The 23,300-nt window shown below is 44.6% G+C and overlaps 1 protein-coding gene across 6 annotated transcripts in view; it reads left to right on the top strand.

Annotated features, from left to right (window-relative positions):
• The window catches only part of CCDC138 (coiled-coil domain containing 138), a 29,673-nt gene extending 8,049 nt beyond the window's left edge, over positions 1–21,624 (top strand). For 2 of the 6 annotated variants that reach the window (XM_027555413.1, XM_027555416.1), the window contains 9 exons: positions 1,010–1,129; positions 4,004–4,081; positions 4,189–4,296; positions 5,833–5,997; positions 8,940–9,056; positions 11,921–12,113; positions 13,940–14,116; positions 19,427–19,565; positions 21,094–21,624. In XM_027555413.1, coding sequence (XP_027411214.1) covers positions 1,010–1,129; positions 4,004–4,081; positions 4,189–4,296; positions 5,833–5,997; positions 8,940–9,056; positions 11,921–12,113; positions 13,940–14,116; positions 19,427–19,565; positions 21,094–21,259 — 1,263 coding nt within the window. In that variant the 3' untranslated portion in view covers positions 21,260–21,624. Of the gene's footprint in view, positions 1–1,009; positions 1,130–4,003; positions 4,082–4,188; positions 4,297–5,832; positions 5,998–8,939; positions 9,057–11,476; positions 11,646–11,920; positions 12,114–13,939; positions 14,117–14,630; positions 15,693–15,748; positions 15,854–19,426; positions 19,566–21,093 lie in introns of those variants that run through there. The other 4 variants (XR_003513373.1, XM_027555414.1, XM_027555411.1 and 1 more) reach the window with 4 other exon arrangements.
• Positions 21,625–23,300: the final 1,676 nt, after the last annotated feature.

Below are 23,300 nucleotides of genomic sequence, written 5' to 3'. Positions count from 1 at the left end.
GAAGAAGGAAATCGGTTTCTTGATTTCCTGGGAAATTTATTTGTTTTAATACATTATGAATAAATCTGAGAGTAAAAAGTGAAAGAAACTATGTAAGTATTCGCAAATCTAAACATGCTCTTATTTGAATATAATTATAGGGGAAATTTATTTTAATATTTATGAAAGTGGTTAAGGAAAGTCAAATCGTTTGGGGCTCAGGAAATTTTATTATCTATGTAAGTTTTCTGAGATGCACAACAATTTTAGCTAATTTATGAGAACAGTTATATGTGTGGAATATTTCTTCTCCAGAGGGCTAATTTAAACCTTAAATTTTAATTCACAAAGCTATGAATAATTAACTAGTCTCCTGAAAGGATCAGAACTCCTTTATCATTCCATGATGTCAGAAATTATTTCAGTGAGTTTCTGTTGGAGGTTTTTCTGAGCAGGACCAGAAAATAGCCTTAATGCTACTTAATTTGTGTAATATGTTTTAATAGGTATTTAACATACATTTTTAGTTCTTTGTTATTAAGTTGGTTGATTATCCAGTTTTTATAAATTACTTGCAGTGTCAGCCATTATGCTTAAATATACTGATTAAAGTCCTTGTGATTCAAGGAGTTGTAATTTTTTTTAAAGGCTAGTTTTTATTTTTTATTTATTTCTTGTAATTTTATATATTTGTCTTTGGCTGCACTCGGTCTTGGTTGCTGCGCCGTCTTTTCTCTACTTGTGATGAGCGGGGGCTACTCTAGTTGCAGTGTGTGGGCGGCTTCTCATTGCAGTGACTTCTCACTGTGGAGCACAGACTTAGAGCACAGGCTCAGTAGTTGTGGTGGAAGGGCTTTAGTTGCTCTGAGGCATGTAGGGTCTTCCCAGATCCGAGATTGAACCCTTGTCTCCTGCATTGGCAGACAGATTCTTTACTGAGTCACCAGGGAAGCCCCAGAGAGTTGTAATTTTTATGTAACTTATGTTCAGTAGCATTAGTGATATTGAATCTCTGTTTTTTCCCTCCTAGCAACATGATGCAGAAGTTGAGCACTTAACTGAAGTTCTTAGAGAGAGAAATAAGGAAAGCAAAAGGCTGAGGTCTTCCTTTGATGCATTGAAAGGATTGAATGATAGCTTAAAGAAACAGGTAAGACCTAGTTTATCTGTGTTAGATTATGAGACATTCTCAGAACTGTATAGATTAACCAGTTCAAGTCAGAATCTTAGAGCATATTCTGTGTAGAGAAAACCTTGATTATCATCTTTATTTGTTAGCTTTATTATAAAATACTTCTGAATATAGAATAGTTAAGCTAGCTCTTGGTTTCTTATCATCTGTTCTGACAACTAGCTGAGCTATTGGACAACTTGGAATTTTTCAAACTGTTAAGAGCAGTGACTAGATTAAAAACAAGCAAAAGAAAACGTGCTAACCTGGGGACTTCAGGTGCTGAGTTGTAGCTTTGTGCTATTCTTGACCTGGCTGTTAAACACCACTGTGTATTTTGGGAGTGTCTGTTGTGTGTGGATCCTGTGCTGGGAGCACAAGCTCATGCCCACCACGTCACACTGCACTGCACTATGTATGCGTGCAGAACTGTGGCGAGCTCACACCCACCGCATCGTACTGCTGTGCACTCTGTTACATATGCAGAGCTGTGGCGAGCTCACACCCACTGTGTCACACTGCACTGTACCTTGTATGCAGAGCTGTGGGTCAGCTCAGTGCTCCATCATACTCAGGTTGCACCAGGTTCTTGCTAGTTGTTGTTGTTTTTTTTTTTTTTTTCTGCTCCCCTTTGCCAGTTTTGAAGTGCAGGGTTTTGTGAAGAGGGACAGGAGAGTGATGGTGTGTTTGTTGTGGGGAGGGAAGCATGGATGAGCACAAACGGGTGAACCTTGGCATTTTAGCAGCTGAGGTCCAGGGTGGGGAACTTATGGATTCCAGCAGGGGGCTGAATGTGGACTCTCAAGCGTGTGCACCTCGAACTCCTTAGCCAGCTGTGTGTTCTTCTCTGTCTCTCTGATTTCTGTAGTCCCCACTTGTTATAACCTATCTCCATGGCGGTGATAACCAGGTCCCCCAGTTCTCACTGGATCTGATTCTTTGTCATTTCTGAACTGTCTGCCCTCCCACAGTGAGAGTATGACCTTGACCCACTTTGTCTGGAGTTCTCTTATCCTTGGAGAGACTGTTCTCCCATTGCAGTCTTGTCTCACGCTCTTGAGAAGAGTTTCTGATTGCTAGCATGGGGTCATTGTTGCCTGTACCTGGCTCTCAGGTGACTATGATCCTGATGGGCATGTGTTTGGTGAGTGTGTAGTGACTGGGGTGGATGTGTGCATTGCTAAGGGGTAGAGCCTGTTGATATGCATAGTGAAAGGTTGAACACTTCACCTGAGAGGCACAGGGAACATAGTGAAGAAGTTAACATGGGAGTTTCCAAAGTACTTGGTGAGATAGAGAGGCAGAATGTGAAAGGATACTATCCACAAGTTGGTGAAGCCTGCCAGCCCACAGATTTTAAGAAATTCTGTTAACCTAAGGAGGATAAATGTTGAGGAACACCATACTGGTACGCTGTTTTAAGATGTGAAAACTTTAGGTAAAGATAAAATCAGAGACAAAGAAGGCACCTTACCTTCAAAGAAGGAACAGTACTCCTGGAGGAAATATCACAGACATGATTAACATAAAAGAGAAAGGCTCTCTTTCCTGTCATAGGAGGCCAGGCAGAACTTTGAGTCTAAACCTGTCAGCACGACAAGAAAAATGCAGCCAGTCTCCAATGAGTGTATATGCAAAAATTTTAATATCAGCAAGTTGAATCTAGAGCTACCTAAAAAGTGTAATGTCATTCAGTGGATTTATCTGAGGAATACAGGGGTCATTTATCATTTGAAAATTAACACATCATCTGATAAAAAGAAAAGAATCATAATTCTTTGATTTAAAATTCAGCACCAACTCAAGACAATAACTAGGAATAGAAGAGAACTTAATTCTCATAGAGTATCTACAAAAAGAAACAATCCTGACAACACTCACACTTAACATAAGTTACTGAAATCTTTTCCCTCTGAGATCAGAACAAGGAAGGTGTTCACTGTTCCTGATTCCAGGGATCTTTGAACTAACGTCCTGGTCCACGTAGCAAGGAGAGGTCAGGATTGGGAAGGAAGAAATGAGAATTAGCCTCTGATGACGTGATTATGCACAGATATAGTCGGTGTCCAGACGAGCATACAGATAAGTTACTAGAATTAAACAAATTCAGGAGACTATTCGGATATGGGTTCAGTAAAAGTCGGGACGTATGTATGTGTATGTCTGATTCATGTTGATGTTTGGCAGAAGCCAGTACAATTCTGTAAAGCATTTATCCTTCAATTAAAAAGATAAATTTAAATTTTTTTAAAAAGCAAGTGTATTTCTGCATATCAACAATAACCAGATACTCTTTATTGAAAGATGCTATGGGTAGTAGCATCAAGAAGCATTGGCTGTGAAGGAATAAACCTAAGAGATTATACATGCACAGAACACACAAAACGTGCAAAACATGATTTAAAAAGCAATTAAAGAGGATGGAAAGAAGTTGAAGGCTGTGTTGCATGTGGGGTGGGAAGACCCACATGGTGAAGAAGGCACTTTTCCTGAGTTACACAGACATGAACTCCAGTCCCAGTAATTCACTACATTGTTACGTGGTTTGTGCATCTTCACGTATGTATATTATAGTTCAGTAGAAAACTCAGAAAAAGGACGTTCCCTGTTAAAATGTCTTCATTTAAGATGTTAGGAGGCTTGAACGTTTTTCGTAGAATTAAGCAAACTTTCTAGACACTCTTCATGTTTTAGGGCCCAGTGGTGGTTTTGCTGTGATCTTTAATCGCAGGTGCTGCCTCTGTGTGTTGTGTTGCCTGGTGATAGACAAGATAAGATAGTATCCTGGGAAAACTTCAGTAGGAAATCAGCTTGAGGTTTCTATTGAAATGTCTTGTTATTTTCCTGCTTTAGTTGAATGAAGTGAGTGAAGAAAACAGGAAGCTGGAGGTTCAGGCCAAAAGAGTTCAAGCTCGCTTAGACAATTTACAGGTAAGGAACCTGCTCTGCTCTTGAGACACAAGTGAAATCTGAAATGGCTGTCTTGGTCTCACTTCTGATACCGTTTTTCTTTAATTCGTGGATATGTACTGTCGCAGAGGAAGTATGAGTTCATGACAATACAGAGACTGAAAGGCAATCCCCAGGCCACTCATGAAGCAAAAAGTTTAAAGCAGGAAAAAGTACCAGCTTCAAAACCTTGTAAGGTATGGTTGAACATTTCTCTACTGCAAAGCCAGGACATTTTTCTCGTTGTTCTTTCTTTTTTTTTTTTTTTTCCAATTTATCAAACATTCTTTTTGTTATGAAAGTATTCACCGTAATAATTTCTTTTTAGAAAAGTATCATAATATTTCAGATATGCTTTTGTTTTAAAAACAGAGCAAAATATTCAGCTGCTAAGAATATCAGTGTACAGGGCTCTTTGTGGACATGTGTTTCCATCCCTCTTGGAAATAAAGCCAAGACTGGAATTTCTGGGTCAAAAGGTACACATAGGTTTAACTTCTGGGACAGCCGCCAGTTTTCCAAAGAGGTCATGTTATTTGTACCGTTGCTGGCAGTCTGTTCTGTTGCACCATAGCTTCATCCATATTTGATGTTTCCAGTCCTTTTTATTTTCGTCTTTCCAGTGGATAGTAGTGATATCTCACTGCAGACTTGCCTGGACCCCACATTCCACTCCTGAAAAGGCTGCCCCAGCCTGTAGCTGCCTCCCCACACCCAAACCCCCCGTCTGCCGCGCACGGGCTGTGTGCAGAGGGCTTAGTGGCTGGGAGAGGTCCTGTTTTACTCGCCCACCCGTTTCCTGCTACATAGCTTCCATGTTTTATTAAAGAGGATGCTAGTTGTGGAAAAAAATTTTAATTAAAGTAGAAAAAGTGGAGATTCTTAGATACTCAAGATGATTGTAGTTTTCATCAAAAGTTCCTATTTGAAGAAAATTGAAAAAGTTAAAGATTACTCTTGTTCAGAATAATGTAACTTTGTTTTCCTTCATCTGTTTTTGTTTTTGTGGATTGCTGTCTGCTGAACTATGCCTTTTTTATTACTTTGCTCTTGTACTTCTCTGTCTAAAGTTAAATCTGGCATAGTTCCCTAAGGCAGACGTGTGATAAACATCGACTTAAAATGATTAAAAGTGGTTTGAAGGAACATGGAAGTCAGTTGAGTTGAATTTGTACTGGTTTTTTATGGCATTTGGTTCTTGTTTTCTTCCCATTTGTGTAGACTCTCAAAGAACAGGGTTTCCAGGAAAAAAATTTTCATGTCCATTTTATAGAATGGTACAATGTAAAGAAAAACAGCTTTTGGGGGAGGAAGATAAGTTCCATGGTGGAAATTATTTAGCTTTTAAAACCTTTAAATTTGTTAAAATCTTAGGTATGGGTGGTTCATGCCTTTGAATTAAGGCCAATTTTGCTTTTCTTCATTATCAAACTTGGATAAAGAATTTTAATGAAAATTCTCTCTCTTGGTAATAAGGTACAGTTCTTTCAATGTCCTTATTGTGGTGGGTCTCCCCCTTCTGTCAGCCAGCATTTAACATGTGTCTGATGTTAACTGGAGAGATTTGATTTGGAATTTCTTCCATTTGGAGAAGCTTTGCAATCCAATGCATGTTTTATGGAAGCAGTTTAAATAAATTATTCCATAATCACTTAACAAATGTAAAACTTGCCTTTGAAGTTACAGCAAGCTGTGAATTGAAATAAATGCTTGCTTTAATTTTTTGCTTAAAGGTATCACTTAATGGACAAGTTTATGAACTTTTAACTGTCTTCATGGACTGGATTTCAGATCATCACCTTAGCAAATTGAAAAATGAGGAATCTGGAATGGATGGTGAAAAACCACTACCCACATTTGGTTCTCAGAGAAGTGATATTCAGGAGAAGTGTGTGAAGGTTTGTTTTTAATTTGAAATAATTTGAGTCATAACTCAGTAGAGACGTGAAGAGTGAAAAAAGGAAGGCTGTGGTGTATTTTGCAGGAGAATAAATATTGAAAGTATTTTTGATAGAAAGTTGATCATACCAACAGTCTGTTGTAAAAAGACTCATTTTAGATTTAATCCACATGAATTCCTGTGTGTATTTTTATAACATGATGGGAATTTCCTTTTAAAGGAAGACCAGAAATTAAAAACCTACTCCAAAAAATGGCAAAATAATTATATTTTAGAGTTAGGCAGGTAATCAGTGATATGAACAATTCCTGATAATGCATCTTTTTAGGATTCACATCTCACTAAAATAATTTTATTTTGCCTTTTGTCATGAAAGAACAAACTATTTTCAAAAGGCTTCTCTTTATTAAAGACAAATGACCATTTTCTTAAATTACAAACATTAATTTGGATATTGCTATTCATATTTACAGTCAATATAAATTGTTACTAGAGGTTGACTGTTGTATTCTACAAGAAATACATTAAAAACTCTGAAGATTGGATATCTGAGGTTGTTTGTTTTACTTAAAGAATTATTACATACAGGAAGCAGTTTCATTTTGGGAAATTGTTTCCATCCTTACCTAAAAAGTTTCTTCTGAATGCCTTTTGTTCTGGGCAGGATAATGGCCGTAGAGATATTCATAACCTAAGCCCCTAGAGCCCATGGATGTTACATCACTTTGCCAAAGTGAATTAAAGTTACTTATCCACTCACCCCCAAGTGGAGATTGTTGTTCAGTCACTCAGTTGTGTCCACCTCTTTGCAGCCCCATGGACTGCAGCACACCAGGCTTCCCTGTTCATCACCATCTCCCAGCACTTGCTTAAACTCATGTCCATTGAGTTGGTGATGTCATCCAACCATCTCGTTTTCTGTTGTCCCCTTCTCCTGCTTTCCATCTTTCCTAGCATCATGGTCTTTTCTAATGAGTCGGCTCGTTGCATCAGGTGGCCAAGTGTTGGAGCTTTGGTTAAAGTGATGATTAACCCAGGGTGATCCGGGTGGGTTCAGTAACCACAGAGCACTTCAGACCAGACACAAGAGGCTACTGTAGAGTCAGTCAGAGGCTCACTCACCCTTACCAGCCGTGAAGGCAAGAGAAGGAGGCAGGAGGGTCATAACCAGGCTGGGGTGACCTTCTGCTAACAGCCAGCTGACCACGGAACTACACCTCCAGCCATAGCCCGAGGGAGCACCAGGTTCTTGTCGTCATCCTCAAATAAAGATTATTATATATTAACTTGTTCTGGACGTACACCTTTGAAGTGAAACGTTAATCATTCAGTTGTGTCAGACCCTTTGCGACCCTTTGGACTGCAGCCCACTAGGCTCCTCCATCTGAGGGATTTTCCAGGCAAGAGTACTGGAGTGGGTTGCCATTTCCTCCTCCAGAGGATCTTCCCAACCCAGTAATCGATTCCTGGTCTCCTGTGTCTCCTGCATTGCAGGCAGATTCTTTACTACGTAAGCCATTGGGGAAGCCAGTACAAAAGTATGCAACTTTGCATACTTGGGACTTGGTGGGACTTGGTGATGGATCCCGTACTTTTGCGGGGTCTCAAGGTTGGCTCCCAGCTGTTGATTTTGCGCTGGAATGCATGTTGGCAGCATTCACTCCAGGTAGGAAACCACAAGATCTGGGTTTGCACCTCTGCCCTCTGGCTAGATAGTTTTAGGCAGCTGAGCTGGAGACTAGCCTGCTTGTGTCTGGTGGGTGTTGCCATGGGGATGGAGCTCTGCAGAGATGCCTGAACTGGGTGTGGATGCTGGAGGCATGAATCCTAATTGGCTGAGTTGAGGAGCAGGTGACCAGGTGACTGAGAACCAGCCAGTAGGGGTCCCTGAAAGTGAGCAGAGAGGTGGGGGGAGCTGGGTCTCAGAAGTCAAAAAGGGTGTATCGGGTTGGGGTCGCGGAATAGAGGTGGGTGGTGCGTGGAGAGGGTGTCCCAGAGCTGCTGTCCGAGGTCTGGTGTGTCTTTATTATGTCTGTGGTCCAATTACATATGATTTTACATCCTTGCTTTTATTACTTTTACTTAATTTTTATCATTAATATTTTCTGTTCATCATCTTTAGTCCACTGAGTAGCTATTCACCTGACCTAGCTATTTCCCTTTGTTAGGCTGTTAAGTCACTTCCATTTTTTTCAAATCATTGTAACACTATTTTTGTATGTGAGCTTTTGGAAGGTTTTATTTTAGGTAATTTTCTTAGGCTGTTATAGCAGAAGTGGGATTATTTCCTCAAAGGCTTAGACTGTATCTTTGTGGTCTTAAACTTTTCAACAAAATAACATACTGTTGAGTCAATGTTCTTTTTTTAAAATGTGTATTATTTTTACAAATTAACATTAAAATGTTTATGAAAGACATATAAAGAGGAAAGTGAGCATCTTTCCAGTTACTGAAATCTCACTGTTAATACTTTTTAAAAAACATCTTTTCTTATCTCTGTCAGTGTAAATTCAATAGACATATTTTATATAAAGAGGATCTTATCACACTTTTGAAACCTGCTTTTATCACCTCAGACTATGCCATGGCAATAAAGATGTCATTATCAGTTAATGGTTATACATGTACCAGAAGTTTATGCTGTAATCCATGGGATCACAAAGAGTCAGACACAACTTAGCACCTGAACAACAACAAAAGATTCAGATGTGTGTTTATATAAGTTAATTTTAAAATTCTAGGTGTGGTATTGGTAGGTCAAGGAAATATATATGTAATGTCTCAAATGTGTGTTTTCTTATTGTATTGCATTTAATTTTAAAGTAGAGATTTTTTTTGTTAGAGAACTCTTTTCTTTTGGAAAAATAATTTTTGGAAAACTGTGATAATTTCAGATGTCTGAAAACTGTGTGTTTATATTTTCCATCATTTCATCTTTAGCTTTTGCCTCTGATGACAGAGCAGCTGCAGTGGTTGCCCTTTGTGAATGCCAGGCTTCACGAGCCTTTCGTGAAGTTTATCTACTGGTCTTTGAGGCAGCTCGATGCCGGGACTCAGGTAACTGAATCAGAGTCGATCTGCAGGGAAAGCTGTGTTCAGTGCTGCGTGGCTCCCGGTCTTGCTCTGTCTCAGGCTTCCCTGTGCATTCTCTTCACGTCGCAGGACTTTTCCTGCCTCCCTTGCTTCGTTCACCGCTTGCTCTTCTTTCTCCTTCTCTGTCCTCTCTCTCAGTGCAGTGGGTCATTGTTTGTGAGCTTCAGAATTGTGTAATGAGTTTCACTGTGTTAGGTTATTGTTGAAACTAACTGCTTCCACCCACCCCATTATTTAATTTATGGTTTCTTATATTCTTGAAGGTAATAGAAATTGATTTTTTGTGCTTATGTCAATAAACACACTCTAGCTAAATGGGACTGTGATTGTTAGGATAAGCTAATCAAAGAGGGAGAGTTACTCCAGCGTCATGTAAATGAAGGGTGTGTGTTACCAGCTCACGTAGGGTTGTTTAATCCAAATGTGAGGCGCGTGTGTACCGTGTGCTGTGAATTATAGTAGGTTTGTAAAATTTTATTTCCCCAGTTAGTACTGATACATCCTGATACAGGTTTCATTCAGTTAAAAATGGGGAAGAAACAAAGCATTGCTGGGGTAGTTTCCTCTTGGCCCCGTGACCCTTAGGATGCGGGGGCTAAGCTGCTCCATGCGGGCCTGATGGTCATGTAGCCGGATGGCTGAGGTTTAGGGAAATACCTTTCCTGAGGAAACCCTAAATATTTTGCCATCATGGTAAACAAGTGAGTGCATGAGCACGTGTGTGGGGGAGCATGTGCACCCACACACATAATATCATCTGGATGTATTGGTCATGGGTTGTCTCATAAAAGAAAGTTACATAAAATGATCAAGTCTGTTCAGAGTCACTGTGACTTTGCTGTTTGTGTGATGGGTTCTGAGAAAGGTTGGCTGAATTCTTGCTTTCAGCCGTCAAAGGCTAGACTCAGCGTTGAGTGGGACTTTGTCTTCCTTCTGGAATAGTCTCCTCATTCTTCCTGAGACAGTTCGTGCTGCCCTGCCTCCAGTGTGGACCTGGTCGCTCCGTGTGCTCTGGGGCGGGGCTGCCAGCTGCACAGCTTTCTGCTGTGAAGTTTGGTTCTCACCTGCGCATTGCTGAACATGTACTGATGGGTTTTTAATAATTTAGTTTTAACAGTTGTCAAAGTGCGGGTACATAAGTTAAGCTTTTTATTTTGAGGTGATTAGAGATTCTCTGTGGTCATAAGAAATAATAGACACGTTGTGTCCATCTCCTGAAGGTGACGCTGTGCAGAACAGGTGCAGTGTCGCCGCCAGGGCCGCGATCAGGTGACCGTCCCGTCTCCCTCCAGAGCCTCACGTGGCTCTTCTCATATGTAGACGTCACGGTTTAGAGCAGCATTGAGCAGGGAGATTTCCCAGGTACCCTGCCCTACACCTGCACCGCCGGCGCCCCCCCCCTGCCCCACCCATCAGCATCCCTGCCAGACGGAATCTTCTTCACATCCACGTCCTGCGTGGATGTGCCATCATCCCCCAACATCTTGGTGGTGTGCGTTCTGTGGGTTTTGACAAATGTATTGGAGCCTGTAACCATTGTTACACTATCACACAGTATAGTTTGGTATAAAATTTGATGCAAAAAATTAACATTTGATACCAAAAAAAAAATTTGCCCTAAAAATCCTCTATGCTGTGCCTGTTCTCCCCCACCTTTACTACCCAGGTGGTCCTGCCTTTTCCAGAATGTCGCAGAGCTGGGTGACACAGTGCGTGCCCTTTTAACATGGGCTTCTTCCACATAGTCATATGTATTAAGGCTCCTCCCTGCCTTTCCACGGCCTAATAACTCTTTTCAGCTGTGAATACTATTCCACTGTCTGGATGGACCACTGTTTATCCATCACCTACTGACAGACATGTTGGTTGCTTCCAAGATTTGGCAACTCTGAGTAGAGTTGCTGTCACATCCACAGGTGGGTTTTTGTGTGGATGTAAGTTTTTAGCTCCTTCAGGAGCTGAAATATCAGGGAATGTGGTTATTGGCTAAGAGGATGCTTTGTTATTTAAGAAGCTGAAGCCAGTCTTTCGAGTGGCTGCACTCTCTGGTCCCCCAGCAGTGCTAAGGGTACCTGCTGCCCCATGGGCTGACGAGCATTTGGTGGTGTCGGGGTTCGGGGCTTCGGCCCTTCCTGTAGTGTGGGGTGTTACCCACAGGGGTTTCACGCTGATGACGTGTGCGGTGCTGCTGCTTATGTCTGCTTGGCATCTGTGTGTCGTCTCGGCTGCGGTGTCCGGGTCATCTGTGCGTTTTTAATCGGGCTGTGTTCTCTTACTGCTGAATCTCTAGGACCCTATCAGTATTTGGATAACAGTCTTTCAAGTGTGTCTTTTACACATGTTTTCTCCCCCGTCTCTGGCTTGTCCTCTTATTCTCTTGACAGTGCTTTCACAGAACAGGAGGTTTTGATTTTCATGAAGTGCAGCTTATCGGTTATTCTTGACAGACGGTGCGGTGGGTGTTGTGTCTGCAGGCGATCACACACCCGAGGTGTCGTCGTGTCTTCCTGGAGCCCTCACCCTCCATCACTGCGTGCTGCCCCTCCTTCCCTGGTAACTGCCTGCTCTGAAGCCTGTTTGAGGCTGAGAACTGCTCCGGCCTCTCAGTCTCTGTCAGCGTGGTGTGTGTTCTTCGTCCATGCCCTTTTCATCTGTGTATGTCTGCAAAGTGGGTGTCCTGTATTCTGCTTTTCAATCCTGTGTATTTTCAGCTCCATTGAATTTTTTTTAGTTGGCTTATTTTTAGTTCATATATTTGATTGTAGTATTTAAAATATCTATTTCCTGACCATGGATAAGTGTACCGAGAGAGTTCATATGTTTAACAGCACTCGACCATGACAGCCACACTGAGGAGGCTGGGTGAAGACATATTCAGAGGAGTGGTGACGAAGGGTGTTCAGGACGTGGCCTTAGAGCACTCAGTGGAGAGTCGACCGAGGACAGCTGCCTTCTTCAAGAGCACCAGCTTGCCCCTGAGATTCGTGTCCACTTTAATCGTCCTCAAAACAGTCACTCAAGGTAAGCCTTCAGATTGTCCACAGTGAAGCAGTTCTTACATAGTTACACAGTTTACTTTTTCAGAGTGGACTAGTGTGCTGTTTCGTGCTGGGGGCCCGACTGTAGTTGCTGAAGTTGAGAAGGTCATGGTGGGCTGGCTTCTTGCCCTCCAGGGCCTTTACTGATGCGCCTGGATCCTGTGTCCACGGCAGCCTTTGCCGCTACCCGCCTCACAGAACCCACACAGCACGGAGAGTGCGCCTTTACGGATCCACTGGGACAATGCTTGGTGGGCCGGAGCCCGGGAGCCAGTGAGGCCCAGCATTTATTTCTGTGAATAGAGTTTAGTTGAACACATGTATGTTAATCTGCCTCCCTGGCCTCTGACTGCTTTTCCTTGTAACAGCAGAGCTCAGTAGATAGCAACAGAGAGAGCTTGCCTACCAGACAGTGCCTCTGTCTTCGTTCTCTTCTTCCTCGTGGTTATGGTCCCCAGAGTTGTATCAGAAGGGGTAGTGGCTGTCTGAGATGTGTGTAAGAAGCCCAGACCAGAGTTCACCATGTATCAACATACTTGGTCCCGTCATCAGAGACACAGTGATGTTCGTGGCTGGTAACGCGAATGGGAAGAAGAGATAAGCAGGAAGGAGTCGGTGCCCCCTCCCCCACTCTGCGCAGTCCAGTATTGGACACGCCGTCCCCGGCAGTGGCCTTAAACACGTGGGGATGGACATGGAAGCAAATAGTGAAAACTGGTGACTTGGGGATGGTCCATGCAGGTCAGATGGACACTGGCAGAGAGAGGTGCTGGCTGCCATGTGCTGTGGGCTGAATGTTTGTCCCTCTCAGTTCACATGGGGACCCTATTTCCAGGGAGATGGTGTCAGGAGACTGGCCTTTGGGGGTGCTTGGGTCATGGGGGTGGCGCCCTGATGAACAAGACCCCACAGAGCTTGTAACTAGAGTGTTAACTCTTCTGATCATCAGTAATAAGGAACAATAATGAACAAAGAAAGAGATTTGTTCATGTAAGCAAAGCACATTCTGTGAAATATGGACCTTGCTCTAACACAGTGTCAGTAAAACCTCATCCACTTAGAAGTAACAGGACTTAAGTACAGAGTTCGTAAGTAACGGTGAGGGCCCAGGTCAGGGAAGGGTTATCGCTGGAGTGTCAGGGCAGAAATCAAGGACTTCTGTTCTTCACGAGCATCTGCATAGACATGATCCTGATGTGGATTTGACACTTTGTGTTAACTCTTCGTGCACTACCTGCGCATTATCTGACCTCAGGTCCATCCTGCGGTCAGGATGGTCTGGCCCCCCGGCCATTCCTCCTGGCAGAGAGGTCACTGGCAACCCAAGAAGGTCGGTCTCCTGAGCTCTGGGAGTGGCTCCCATTTGGTCTTGATCTTGAGGCAGAAACCCCCATTTTTATAAAGTTACATTTTGAAACAGGTCGATGGGAGCAGCAGTAGCAAGAAACCTCGTCTCAGAAGCAGCTGTCGAGGTGGCGGTGGTGATGCTGCTCACAGGTGTCGGCAGGCAGTAGTCATGATCAGACTGCTGAATATTGACTGTTTTCCTTGATATAAACGAGTGGTGTTCACTGTAAATTCAGTGTTAAACAGGGAATTTCTGAGTGAAGTTTACCCTGTCGTACCGTCTCCTCCCATTTCAGTCCTGACAGCTGAGTGAGAGGCAGTGTCTGAATTCAGCCCATCTCATCTGGTCCTCCAGTTTCTCCTTTTCTCTCATGTTTATGGCCGCATCGGGGTCCCCTTACTGCCATGCCTGTGACCTGCTGGACTAATGATGTGGTCACTGTCTGGTGCCCTGTCTTCCAGCTGACTTCCTGGCCCAGGCATTCGACTCGCTGTGTCTGGACCTGCAGGCGGACGAGGGGAAGAGCCTGTTCCTGCAGCTGCAGGCGGTGCCGGTGGTGCTGAGCCACCTGAAGCTCTCCAGCCGGGGGCTGCTGCCCAGTGTGATGGACAGCCTGCTGCAGATGACCGTGGAATCCAGTGAGTATCATGTCCAATAACGGGAGGGAGGGGAGAGTCCAAGGAGTGTCGTGCCCAGTGAGGGCAGTGGTTTGAGCCTATTCTCAACATTGGACTGTGTTGTGTACGGCACAGCTGGATCACAGGGTCAGCAGTGCCGTTCAGAGTTATAGAGCCTCACCCTTTGTCCACATGTCCACCAGCTTTCCCAGGGGCCTCAGTGTGAAGACTCGCTCACTTTCCAGCCCCTTCTCTGTTCCTCATGTCTGTTGTGCGGCAGAGCATCCATGTCCTCCTGGTGGGTGGGAGGGAGCATCCCCACCTGCAGGGCACATGGGGACCCAGCCTCCTCTCCTCCCAGAGACCCCTGCAGCCTCCCTGTGTCTCTGATGCTCAAGTGCGTGAAGCAGTGTGGTCAGTGGGGTTTTCCTCTCGGCGATGGCCCTGGTGGGTGAGACAAGCTCTTACTCGCTGGTGGGGGCTCCTCCCCAGCCCAGCCAAGACCCTGATGGGCTTTGCCTGCCTTGTTCTTCAGACCCTAGGGAAACCCCTCAACTTATGGGAAGCTGCCATTTTGCTTCAGTGATTCTTCCCACTCTCGGTTTCTCATCTTCCGTGCACGGCACTTCTCATTATGCCTTGAGAACATGGAACCACAGCCAGGAAGCTCACGCTCTGTGGGAGCCAGCAAGCAAGGGCAGGTCCCTGGTGGCCAGTTGTCCCTCCATCCTCCCTGGATGTGGTCTGTGTGCCTGTTTCCCCACAGCGGTCCTGCGAGGAGGCCCTGGGGAAAGCCAGGGCCTGGAAGGTCAGCTGGCTTGTCCTGGACCCACGGCTGGACCGAGGTGGAGTTCGGACTTGAACCCAGGGCTGTGGGTTGGGGAGGGGCTCTGCCACACACCCCCCACCCTGGGCTGCTTCCTCCTGCCCCAGGGGGACAGCCTCCGCTGACTGTGTTTATTCGTGTTCATCTCTTGACTGTCACTGTTAAACGATCAGACTGCCCGCTGGAGTCTAACTCCTCCCTGAGCGGTGATGGTGACATGGCAGCTCTTGATTGACTGATGTCAGGTCTCCAGCAGCATTGCAAAATTAGTAACTGAGACACAGAGACTTAAGGTTACTTTTTGAAGTAGGTGAATTCCCAACGAGTTTCACAGAATTTTTTTCAGTAAGGAAAACAAAACTCCTATCAGGTGAAAATGTTTGTTTATCAGAGACAAAGCCATCTGAGTGTCTGACAGACGAAGTCACTGTGTAGCCAGGGGACAACGTGATACAATCTCAGAAGTATTGGGGCGCCCACAGCACCCATGTGGAAGACCATGTCCGATTCCTCATGCAGGGCCCAGCATCTCTGTCCCAGCCGCCCTCACCCTCTCTTGCTCTTCCCATCCCGTGGGGTAAACAGCTGCTCCTGAGGCTGCTCTCTGGGAGCTGTGCTGGCAGAGAGATGGGACCCAGGAGACCGGAAGTGATGTAACTTTGAGGGTCGCTGACTGAGGTGTGTGTATTTGTTGGATGCGTTTTCCATTTTTAGCATAAACCCAATGCCTGATACTAGCCAACAAAGTTTGTTGAAGGGATAAATGAATCTTAGATCAAAACACAGCAAATACTTCTCCACTGTTGGTTTTGTTTTGTTCTTTTTAGGTTTGAGGTGGGAAACTCATTTCACCATATTATTTAGTTGCTCAGTCGTGTCTGACTCTTTGTGACCCTATGGATTGTATCCTGCCAGACTCCTCCATCCATGGGATTCTCCAGGCAAGAATACTGGAGTGGGTTGCCATTCCCTTCTCCAGGGGATCTTCTCAACCCAGAGATTGAACCCACATCTCCTGCATTGCAGGTAGATTCTTTTACTTCTGAGCCACTGGGGAAGCCCTCTTTTACCATATAACTGTTTAGGAAGAATTGTTGGAAAAGAAATCCTGATAGGACTGGTCTGCAGCTCTTGGGCCTTGGTGGCCCGTGTATGCAGTGCCGTGGTTTGGGCCTCGGGTCTGCCACTTTGCTGAACGGGAGGAGCTGCCAGTGGCTAAGCTAGGCCTGGTGGTGTCCACCTGGGATCAGTGTAGAAATGGCCTGAGACTGGGAGGTGACTCCACAGTTGTTTCACGTCTGTTAAATCCCAGAGTAATTTAAAACATGGGGCATGTATTCTGTATGTTTGTTTTATTTCGTCTTCTAGTGTTTTTAGCAGCGTTGTAAAATGGTAAACTGAGACACACTGTAACTTGAAAAGTTTATTTGCGCAAACAGCATTCCCAGTGGGGCTTGGTGGGGCCTCAGGCAGAGGTTTTTGTGGACCAGACTCAGAAGTAGAGAAACTTTGTCTACACTGTAGCGCTCGCCTTAGCTGGCTGCTAGGCTCGCCATTCTGGACTCTCGTGTCTCAGATGCAAGTGGAGTTCCAGTTTGTCTAGTGGGCTGTGACTGGGGGACCTGAGCCACCCAATCTGGTGGCCACCTTGTTTCATGACTGTTGTCACATATTTGGGGGAAGGTGGTGGGTTCCCGGTGCCGTGTTGGAACTTTAAGAAGACCGGTCTTTGGCACAGACATGGCGAAGCGGTAGGAGCTCTGTGTGTCTGTCCAGGGCCCCCTGTCCATCTGCCGCAGGTCATCTCAGCCATCCCCACCCTACCTCCCCCCAAGCATGAGAAGTACCAGGAACCGTGTGGGCAGAGTTCTCTGAAAGCTGCTGGGCTACACTTCATGAGTTTGAACGGAGGTCTGTGCGTTGCTCTACCTGAGTGTGTGTGGTGAGCACAGTGTTATTTTTAGATTGAGGACTTCTGATTATACGTTTTGCACATGAATATAAATCAGACAATAACTGAGCAGTGTGCTTTTAGAAAGTTACTCTGTAGTTTCTTTTTTTCTTCCTGTCAGTGGTGAAACCTGTCACTCACCTACCTGGGCTTAGCTGTGTAAGAGCATGAGTTTCACTTTCTTGAAGAACTTTCCTTTTCTTGTCAGACATAGTTTCAATAAAATAATTTAAGTTTGTATTTGTATTATGAGTTTATTCTCTTTTGTGCTCTAGAAACCATCTTGTGTTACCGTTTAACACCTGAATGGAACAATGTATTTGAGGATGTTTCTCAGACCTTGTTTTTCAAATAAAGTTTATTTTTATTATAAAAGTAATAGAAGTTGGGAAACTAGCCAAAGACCCAAAAGTCCTACTGTCCAAAAATATGTACATTCACAAGCCTATTGTGAACTGTGCTTTTGCAAGTACTTCTTTTTTTAAACATACTGAAGGTGTGTGGAAACCTTGCCTTGAATAGATTTTCTGGCACCATTTTTCCAGCAGCATTTGTTCCCTTCACATCTCTCTGTCACATTTTTGTCATTCTCATGGTGTTTCAAACCTTTTCATTATTCCTGTGTTTGTTAACAGTGATCTGTGACCAGTGGTCTTGATGTTGTCATGGTTTGGGGCAGGAGGGGTGTTGGGGGGCAGGCCGTGAACTTAATAATGTTGTGTGTGTTCTGCCTGTGTCACTGACTGCAGTTCCCCCATATCTTTCCTCAGGCCTCCCTGCTCCCTGACACACAATATTGAAATTAGGCTAATTAACATCCTCTTGCCTGGAAAATTCCATGGACTGAGGAGCCTGGTAGGCTGCGGTCCATGGGGTCGCTAAGAGTCACACGACTGAGCAACTTCACTTTCCCTTTTCACTTTCATGCATTGGAGAAGGAAATGGCAACCCACTCCAGTGTTCTTGCCTGGAGAATCCCAGGGGAGCCTGGTGAGCTGTCGTCTATGGGGTCGCACAGAGTCGGACACGACTGACACGACTTAGTAGCAGCAGCAGCAGCATACCCCTCCAGTGGCCTCAGAGAGTTCATGTGAGAGGAAGAGTGCTCCTCTCTCACTTAAAATAGAAAGCTAGACATGATTGAAGTCAGTGAGAAAGGTGGGTCAAAAGCGAAGACAGGCCTACAGCTGAGGTTCTTCGACTAAGCTGTTAGTCAAGCTGTGAATGCAAAGGAAAAGTTCTTGAAGGAAATTTAAAGTGCTGCTTAGTGAACACACGAATGACAAGAGAGTGACACAGCCTTACTGTTGATGTGGAGAAAGTCTTAGTGTCTGGACAGAAGATCAGCCTAGCCACAGCACTCCCTGAAGACAACATCTGATCCAGGGCAGGGCTAGATTCACAGTGCTCCATGAAGCTGCAGGTGGTTGTCCAGAGATTTGGCTGAGAGAATTCATGAAGATGATTTAAAGAAATATGGCCGAAAACTTACCACATTTGAGGAAAGATGTGCTTTTACAAATCTAAGAATTTCACCAAATTCCACAGCTCAGTGAAGTTCAGGATAAACCCAGAGAGACCCCGCCTTGGAGACACATGATATTAAAATGTCAGACTGTCAAAAACAGAGAATCTTGAAAGCAGCAAGAGAAAGTGTGGTCTGTGTACTGTGGAATATTATTCAGCCTTTAAAAAGGTGGAAGCTGACACCTGCTACACCACAGATGGGCTTCAAGGATGTTATGCTGAGTGTAATAAGAGACACAGAAGGGCAGATCCTCTGTGACTTCACACATGTGAGGGCCCCCGTGTTGTCATATGTAGAGACAGGAGGTAGGAATGGGGCACAGAAACTGGGGGTTAGTGACTCACGGGACAGTCAGCTGGGGAAGATGAGCAGCTCTGGGGTGCGTGGGGTGGTGTTTACACAACAGCATGTGTGTACTTAACACTAGCAAACACTGCACTTTTCCAAGTGGTTCCAGTGGTACGTGTTACCTTATGCATATTTAACCACGGTTTGAAAAGTAAATATGAACACTTATTGCTCAAAAAGAATCAAGCAAGGAAAACTATAGAAAGCATACGTCTTTTCGATAAAATTTTATTAAAATCTGCAATCTTTTCTTTTATGAATCTTTCCCACTTTTGCTTTTATGCTAAAAAGTTCTTCCTTATTCAGTGGTTATCCAAGCTGTCATTAACATGTAAATGAAATTCTTAAATTTCGGATGCTTTAAAAAAATTACCACCCCAACAGAATTTCTTCTTATTATTAAACACTGCTAAAGCACTATTTAAACAGCCTCCTCTTATGGACTGTATTCTCGATTCTGCTTAGTGGAAGAATCTGACGTCTGAAGAATGGAACTCTGACGTCATTACCTTCAGTTTGCTTGTTCAACAAGAGCCAGTAGATATTTTAATTCTTCCAATGATGGTATTTTCCCCATAGTATAAGAGTGGAAAGAACAGAAACCCTACCCAGCAGTGGGTGACTGCGCCCCGCAGGGCCTGGCCCCCCGCCCCCTGCCCTGAGCCTCCTGTCTCGCAGGTGCCCTGCAGCCCTTCCTGGAGGCCTGCAGCTGCTCGCTCTTCTTCCGGACCTGTTCCGTGCTGCTCCGGGCCCCGAAGCTCGACCTCCATGTCCTAGAGAAGCTCAGTATCATCCTGCAGAAACTTTCCAAGATCAAGTAAGGATATTTGATTTCTCAGCTTTCTCATCAGAAACCAGCTCACTGTGATCATTTAGATTTCTGCTTCCTGCAGTGGCTCCACTGTGATTATTGAATCAGAGTTTCCAGCAAACGTGTGGTGTGTTAAATGCTGGTCTCAGGCCACACACTTAGTGACAGAGTGAACCCTGGGCCAGCTTCCTGCAGGCTGGCGCGCTGTGATCACAGGTGAAGACAGGGGCAGATGAAGGTGTGTCCTGCTGGTGCTTACTGTGGATGCACTGGGTCAGGGGTGAGAAGGAAGCAGGCAGAAAAGACTGTGACCTGTGCTGGCCACAAACGGTCTTGGACGCACTGCTGCACTGGTTTCATTTCATTGCCATAAGTGAGGGCTTTCTTTTTGTATTTCTTCTTTCCCTGATGCAAGCATTGATATTTAAATTATTTTTTTTTTAAAAAGGACATAGACTTTAAACTATATTTTCCCTGAATCTCATATACTCTAGTGTTTCTTTTGAGGGAAGTCTGAACATCTTCTGTGCGTTGTTTTTCATGCCGTGACCTCTTGGTTTGGTTCAGTAAACACAGTGCACCCTGAGGCTACTTGTGGGTGTGTGACTGCAGGTCAGCCCGTCCTGCCTGGTGTCGCACACGATGCCACAGCAGTAAATTACTTGTTGTCACGTTGTGACTTCATCCTTAGTTCAACAAGGTACTAGTTTAACTCTGGTGTCGTTCAGGCTTGTCAGTTCATGGTCTTCCTTTTCTCAGGCTGACTGGCTGTGACTGTCTTGATTTGTAATCAGTGAATTCTCTGGGAGGCCTGTGGTCCTTCACCCTCTGTGGTGCCCTGAGGCTGCAGGCGTGTTTCATTCCTCTGAGTTCCTGCTCCTGGAATTGGTGGAGGTGTAGTTCCCGTATGGCTGTGGCCTGAGCCAGAGCTTTGAAGTTTGTGTTCATTTCAGGCGTAGATAAAGAATTGGAACAAAGCTTGAATGAGGGGCTGGGAATCATTAATGCCCAAGCCAGCCTTAGAGTAAACCTGTAAATCCACAGAGATGGAGACCCTGGATGTGAGATGGATGGTTATAAAGGTTACCATAGAGGGAAATAGATCTGGACAAGGAAGTAAGAAATACGTTACCAGATACGAGTTTAACTTATTGAAAATGAGGTTGCTGACTGGTTGCTCTGCAGAGGACAGTGGCCAGGAGCTAAGTCAAGAGGTCAGCTAATGGTCTGCTCCATGAAGAAGCTGACATTCCTGAGACATGGTGGTCAGGTACTTGACTCTGGCTGGCTGAGGGCAAGCCTGCTCTGGTAGTGACTATGGTGCAGGCTCCAGGGTGATGAATTGTCCTCTTTTCTCCTTGAATACTTTTCCATGTTAGGCCTGTTTCACAAATCGTGTCTTGTCTTTCTCGGCATGTGAATCTCTAGTTACCTATTTCATTTCCTCATGTATGAAACAGGATGCTATTCACACGTAAGGCTTTCTCACTGTTCTTGATTGTGAGATGACGTTAAGGTGCTCCTTCTCTTGCAGGAGTAATAAGAAGCTCTTTGAACTCTTCACAATCCACCTGATGCTTCAGGAGATACAGAGGACGACGCACCCAGAGCACGCCTTTCTCTGCATCAACCTCAACTCCACTCTGTTCAATTTGGGTCTAACGAAGTGCAGCTCCCTGGCCACCAGCACAAACCCTTAGACTGGTCGTTACTGTTTACAGATACTGCATGTGTGCTGCTGCTTGTCAGATTGTAAAAATCAGCAAAGTAACTAAAAGTCCACCGAGTAAAGTTACATATGAGTAGCATCATTTATCATGAAAAATAGAAAAAAAAAATGTTTAAAAAAAATTTTTTTTAAGTTTTTAAAACTTTTAAAATGAAACCCATGGAGCTGCAGCAAATGTGGACTTTCCCCATTTGGCTCAGGTGGTACTCATGTACACAGTGGGGTTTTCAAGGCAAATGACACTGGGGCTACTCTTTGTAAAAATGTTTTGGGAAATTCTTAAAATTATGTGATTATTTGGAATAAAATTGGTGTTTGTGTGGGAACACAGTTAGATCATCTTGTTCCGTTTTCTTAACATGTGAAGAGCCTCGCCTTCCATAAGCAGAAGCACGTACATCTGAGCTGCCATGGGCCCAGCATCGGGGACCTCGCTGCCATCAGAGGGGAGGGTTGTGGCCGGGGTCCACAGGACAGAGGGTGGACGCACAGAGGAAATCAGCATAAATCTCAAATCTCATCCTGGGATCTGGAGACCTGGGCCTTTTCAAGAGAATATAAGCTGTGCTGTTTGTGAAGCAGAAATCCATACAGAGAGCAGGCTAAGGTGATGTGGAGGCTTTATAGGAACTTGAAAATGCAGAAGCAAAAATGAGCATCCTTCGTCAATGCTACAGGAGGTGGAGTCGCTACAGGAGGTAGAGTCGATGCTGGGGGCAGGCAGACAGCGTGGGGCTGGTGCTTCTGAAGGGGCCAAGTTCTGGGCTGCGGCCGAGTGGAGATGGAAGGCACCCGTCCCCACCGTGGGGACCATGAGGAGGGGGCTATGTGCATACACAGTGTTGATGGAGGGGGGAGGCAGACAGAAACCCCTGCCTGCAGGAGAGGAGACTTGCCGGAGGTTGATAGGGAGCCACCCCTCTGGCTCTGGGGGACAGGATCTCTGAGGATTTACGCCTGGCAGACATTCCTGTTGTCAGTGAAGACAGTGGAAAAACGTTTTCAGATTTGTAGGTGTTCAGAAGTTACACCACTTACCCACTGTTCTGAGAAGAGAAACTGCACAGATTATTCTAACCAATTTAGAACTGAGTTTACTGAGTCAGCATCGTACCAAAAGACTGCAGTGAACACTGAAACCACTTAAACATAGGTAGGTTTAAATCATTGTAGTTGGTGTATAAAATGGAGTGAAATGTTAAATTTCTTGGAAGGGTAGACAACAGGGAGAGCAGTGGTTGAGAGTGTGTGCATGAGACGTGACTAGCCAGCATCGGGAGCAGCAGCTGTGGGGCCTGGGGTCAAGGTGGGGAGGGCGAGGCAAGTGAGGGACCCTTCACTGAGTCTTCATCAGAGATGGAGTTGAACATTCAATTTCAGTGGTGACATTGACAAAAGAGGGCTTCCCTGATAGCTCAGTTGGTAAAGAATCCACCTGCAATGCAGGATACCCTGGTTCGATTCCTGGGTCGGGAAGATCCACTTGAGAAGGGTTAGGCTATCCACTCCGGTATTCCTGAGCTTCCCTTGTAGCTCAGCTGGTAAAGACTCTCCCTGCAATGCAGGAGACCTGGGTTCGATCCCTGGGTTGGGAAGATATCCAGGACGAGGGAAAGGCTACCCTCTCCAGAATTCTGGCCTGGAGAATTCCACGGACTGCATAGTCCACGGGGTTGCAGTCGGACACAACTGAGCAACTTTCACCTTGACAAGAATGAAGGAGGCTACAAGAATGCTTTTAGAAAACGTCAGAGTAATTGTTAAAAGCAGAAGAGACTGCTTTTAACTGAAAACTAAAATGCATTTATAGACATGGCAAAACAGAGAGCCGGGAACATAAAAAGAACAAAAATATTTAGGATAAAGTTTTTAAAATTATAAATTCTCTATTGCTCTGTTCTGATAAATTTGAAAATTGGATGAAATGGACTATTTTCTAGAAAAATACAAACTCAGAATTGTCTCAAAAATCTTCAATAGAAAATCATTTAAGTCTTTTGTAAGTGTGAAAA

This window comes from Bos indicus x Bos taurus, chromosome 11 (assembly GCF_003369695.1).
Source record: "Bos indicus x Bos taurus breed Angus x Brahman F1 hybrid chromosome 11, Bos_hybrid_MaternalHap_v2.0, whole genome shotgun sequence".
NCBI lineage: Eukaryota > Metazoa > Chordata > Mammalia > Artiodactyla > Bovidae > Bos > Bos indicus x Bos taurus.
The sequence above is the reverse complement of the archived record's forward strand: the minus strand, read 5'-3'. Positions and strand labels throughout refer to the sequence as shown.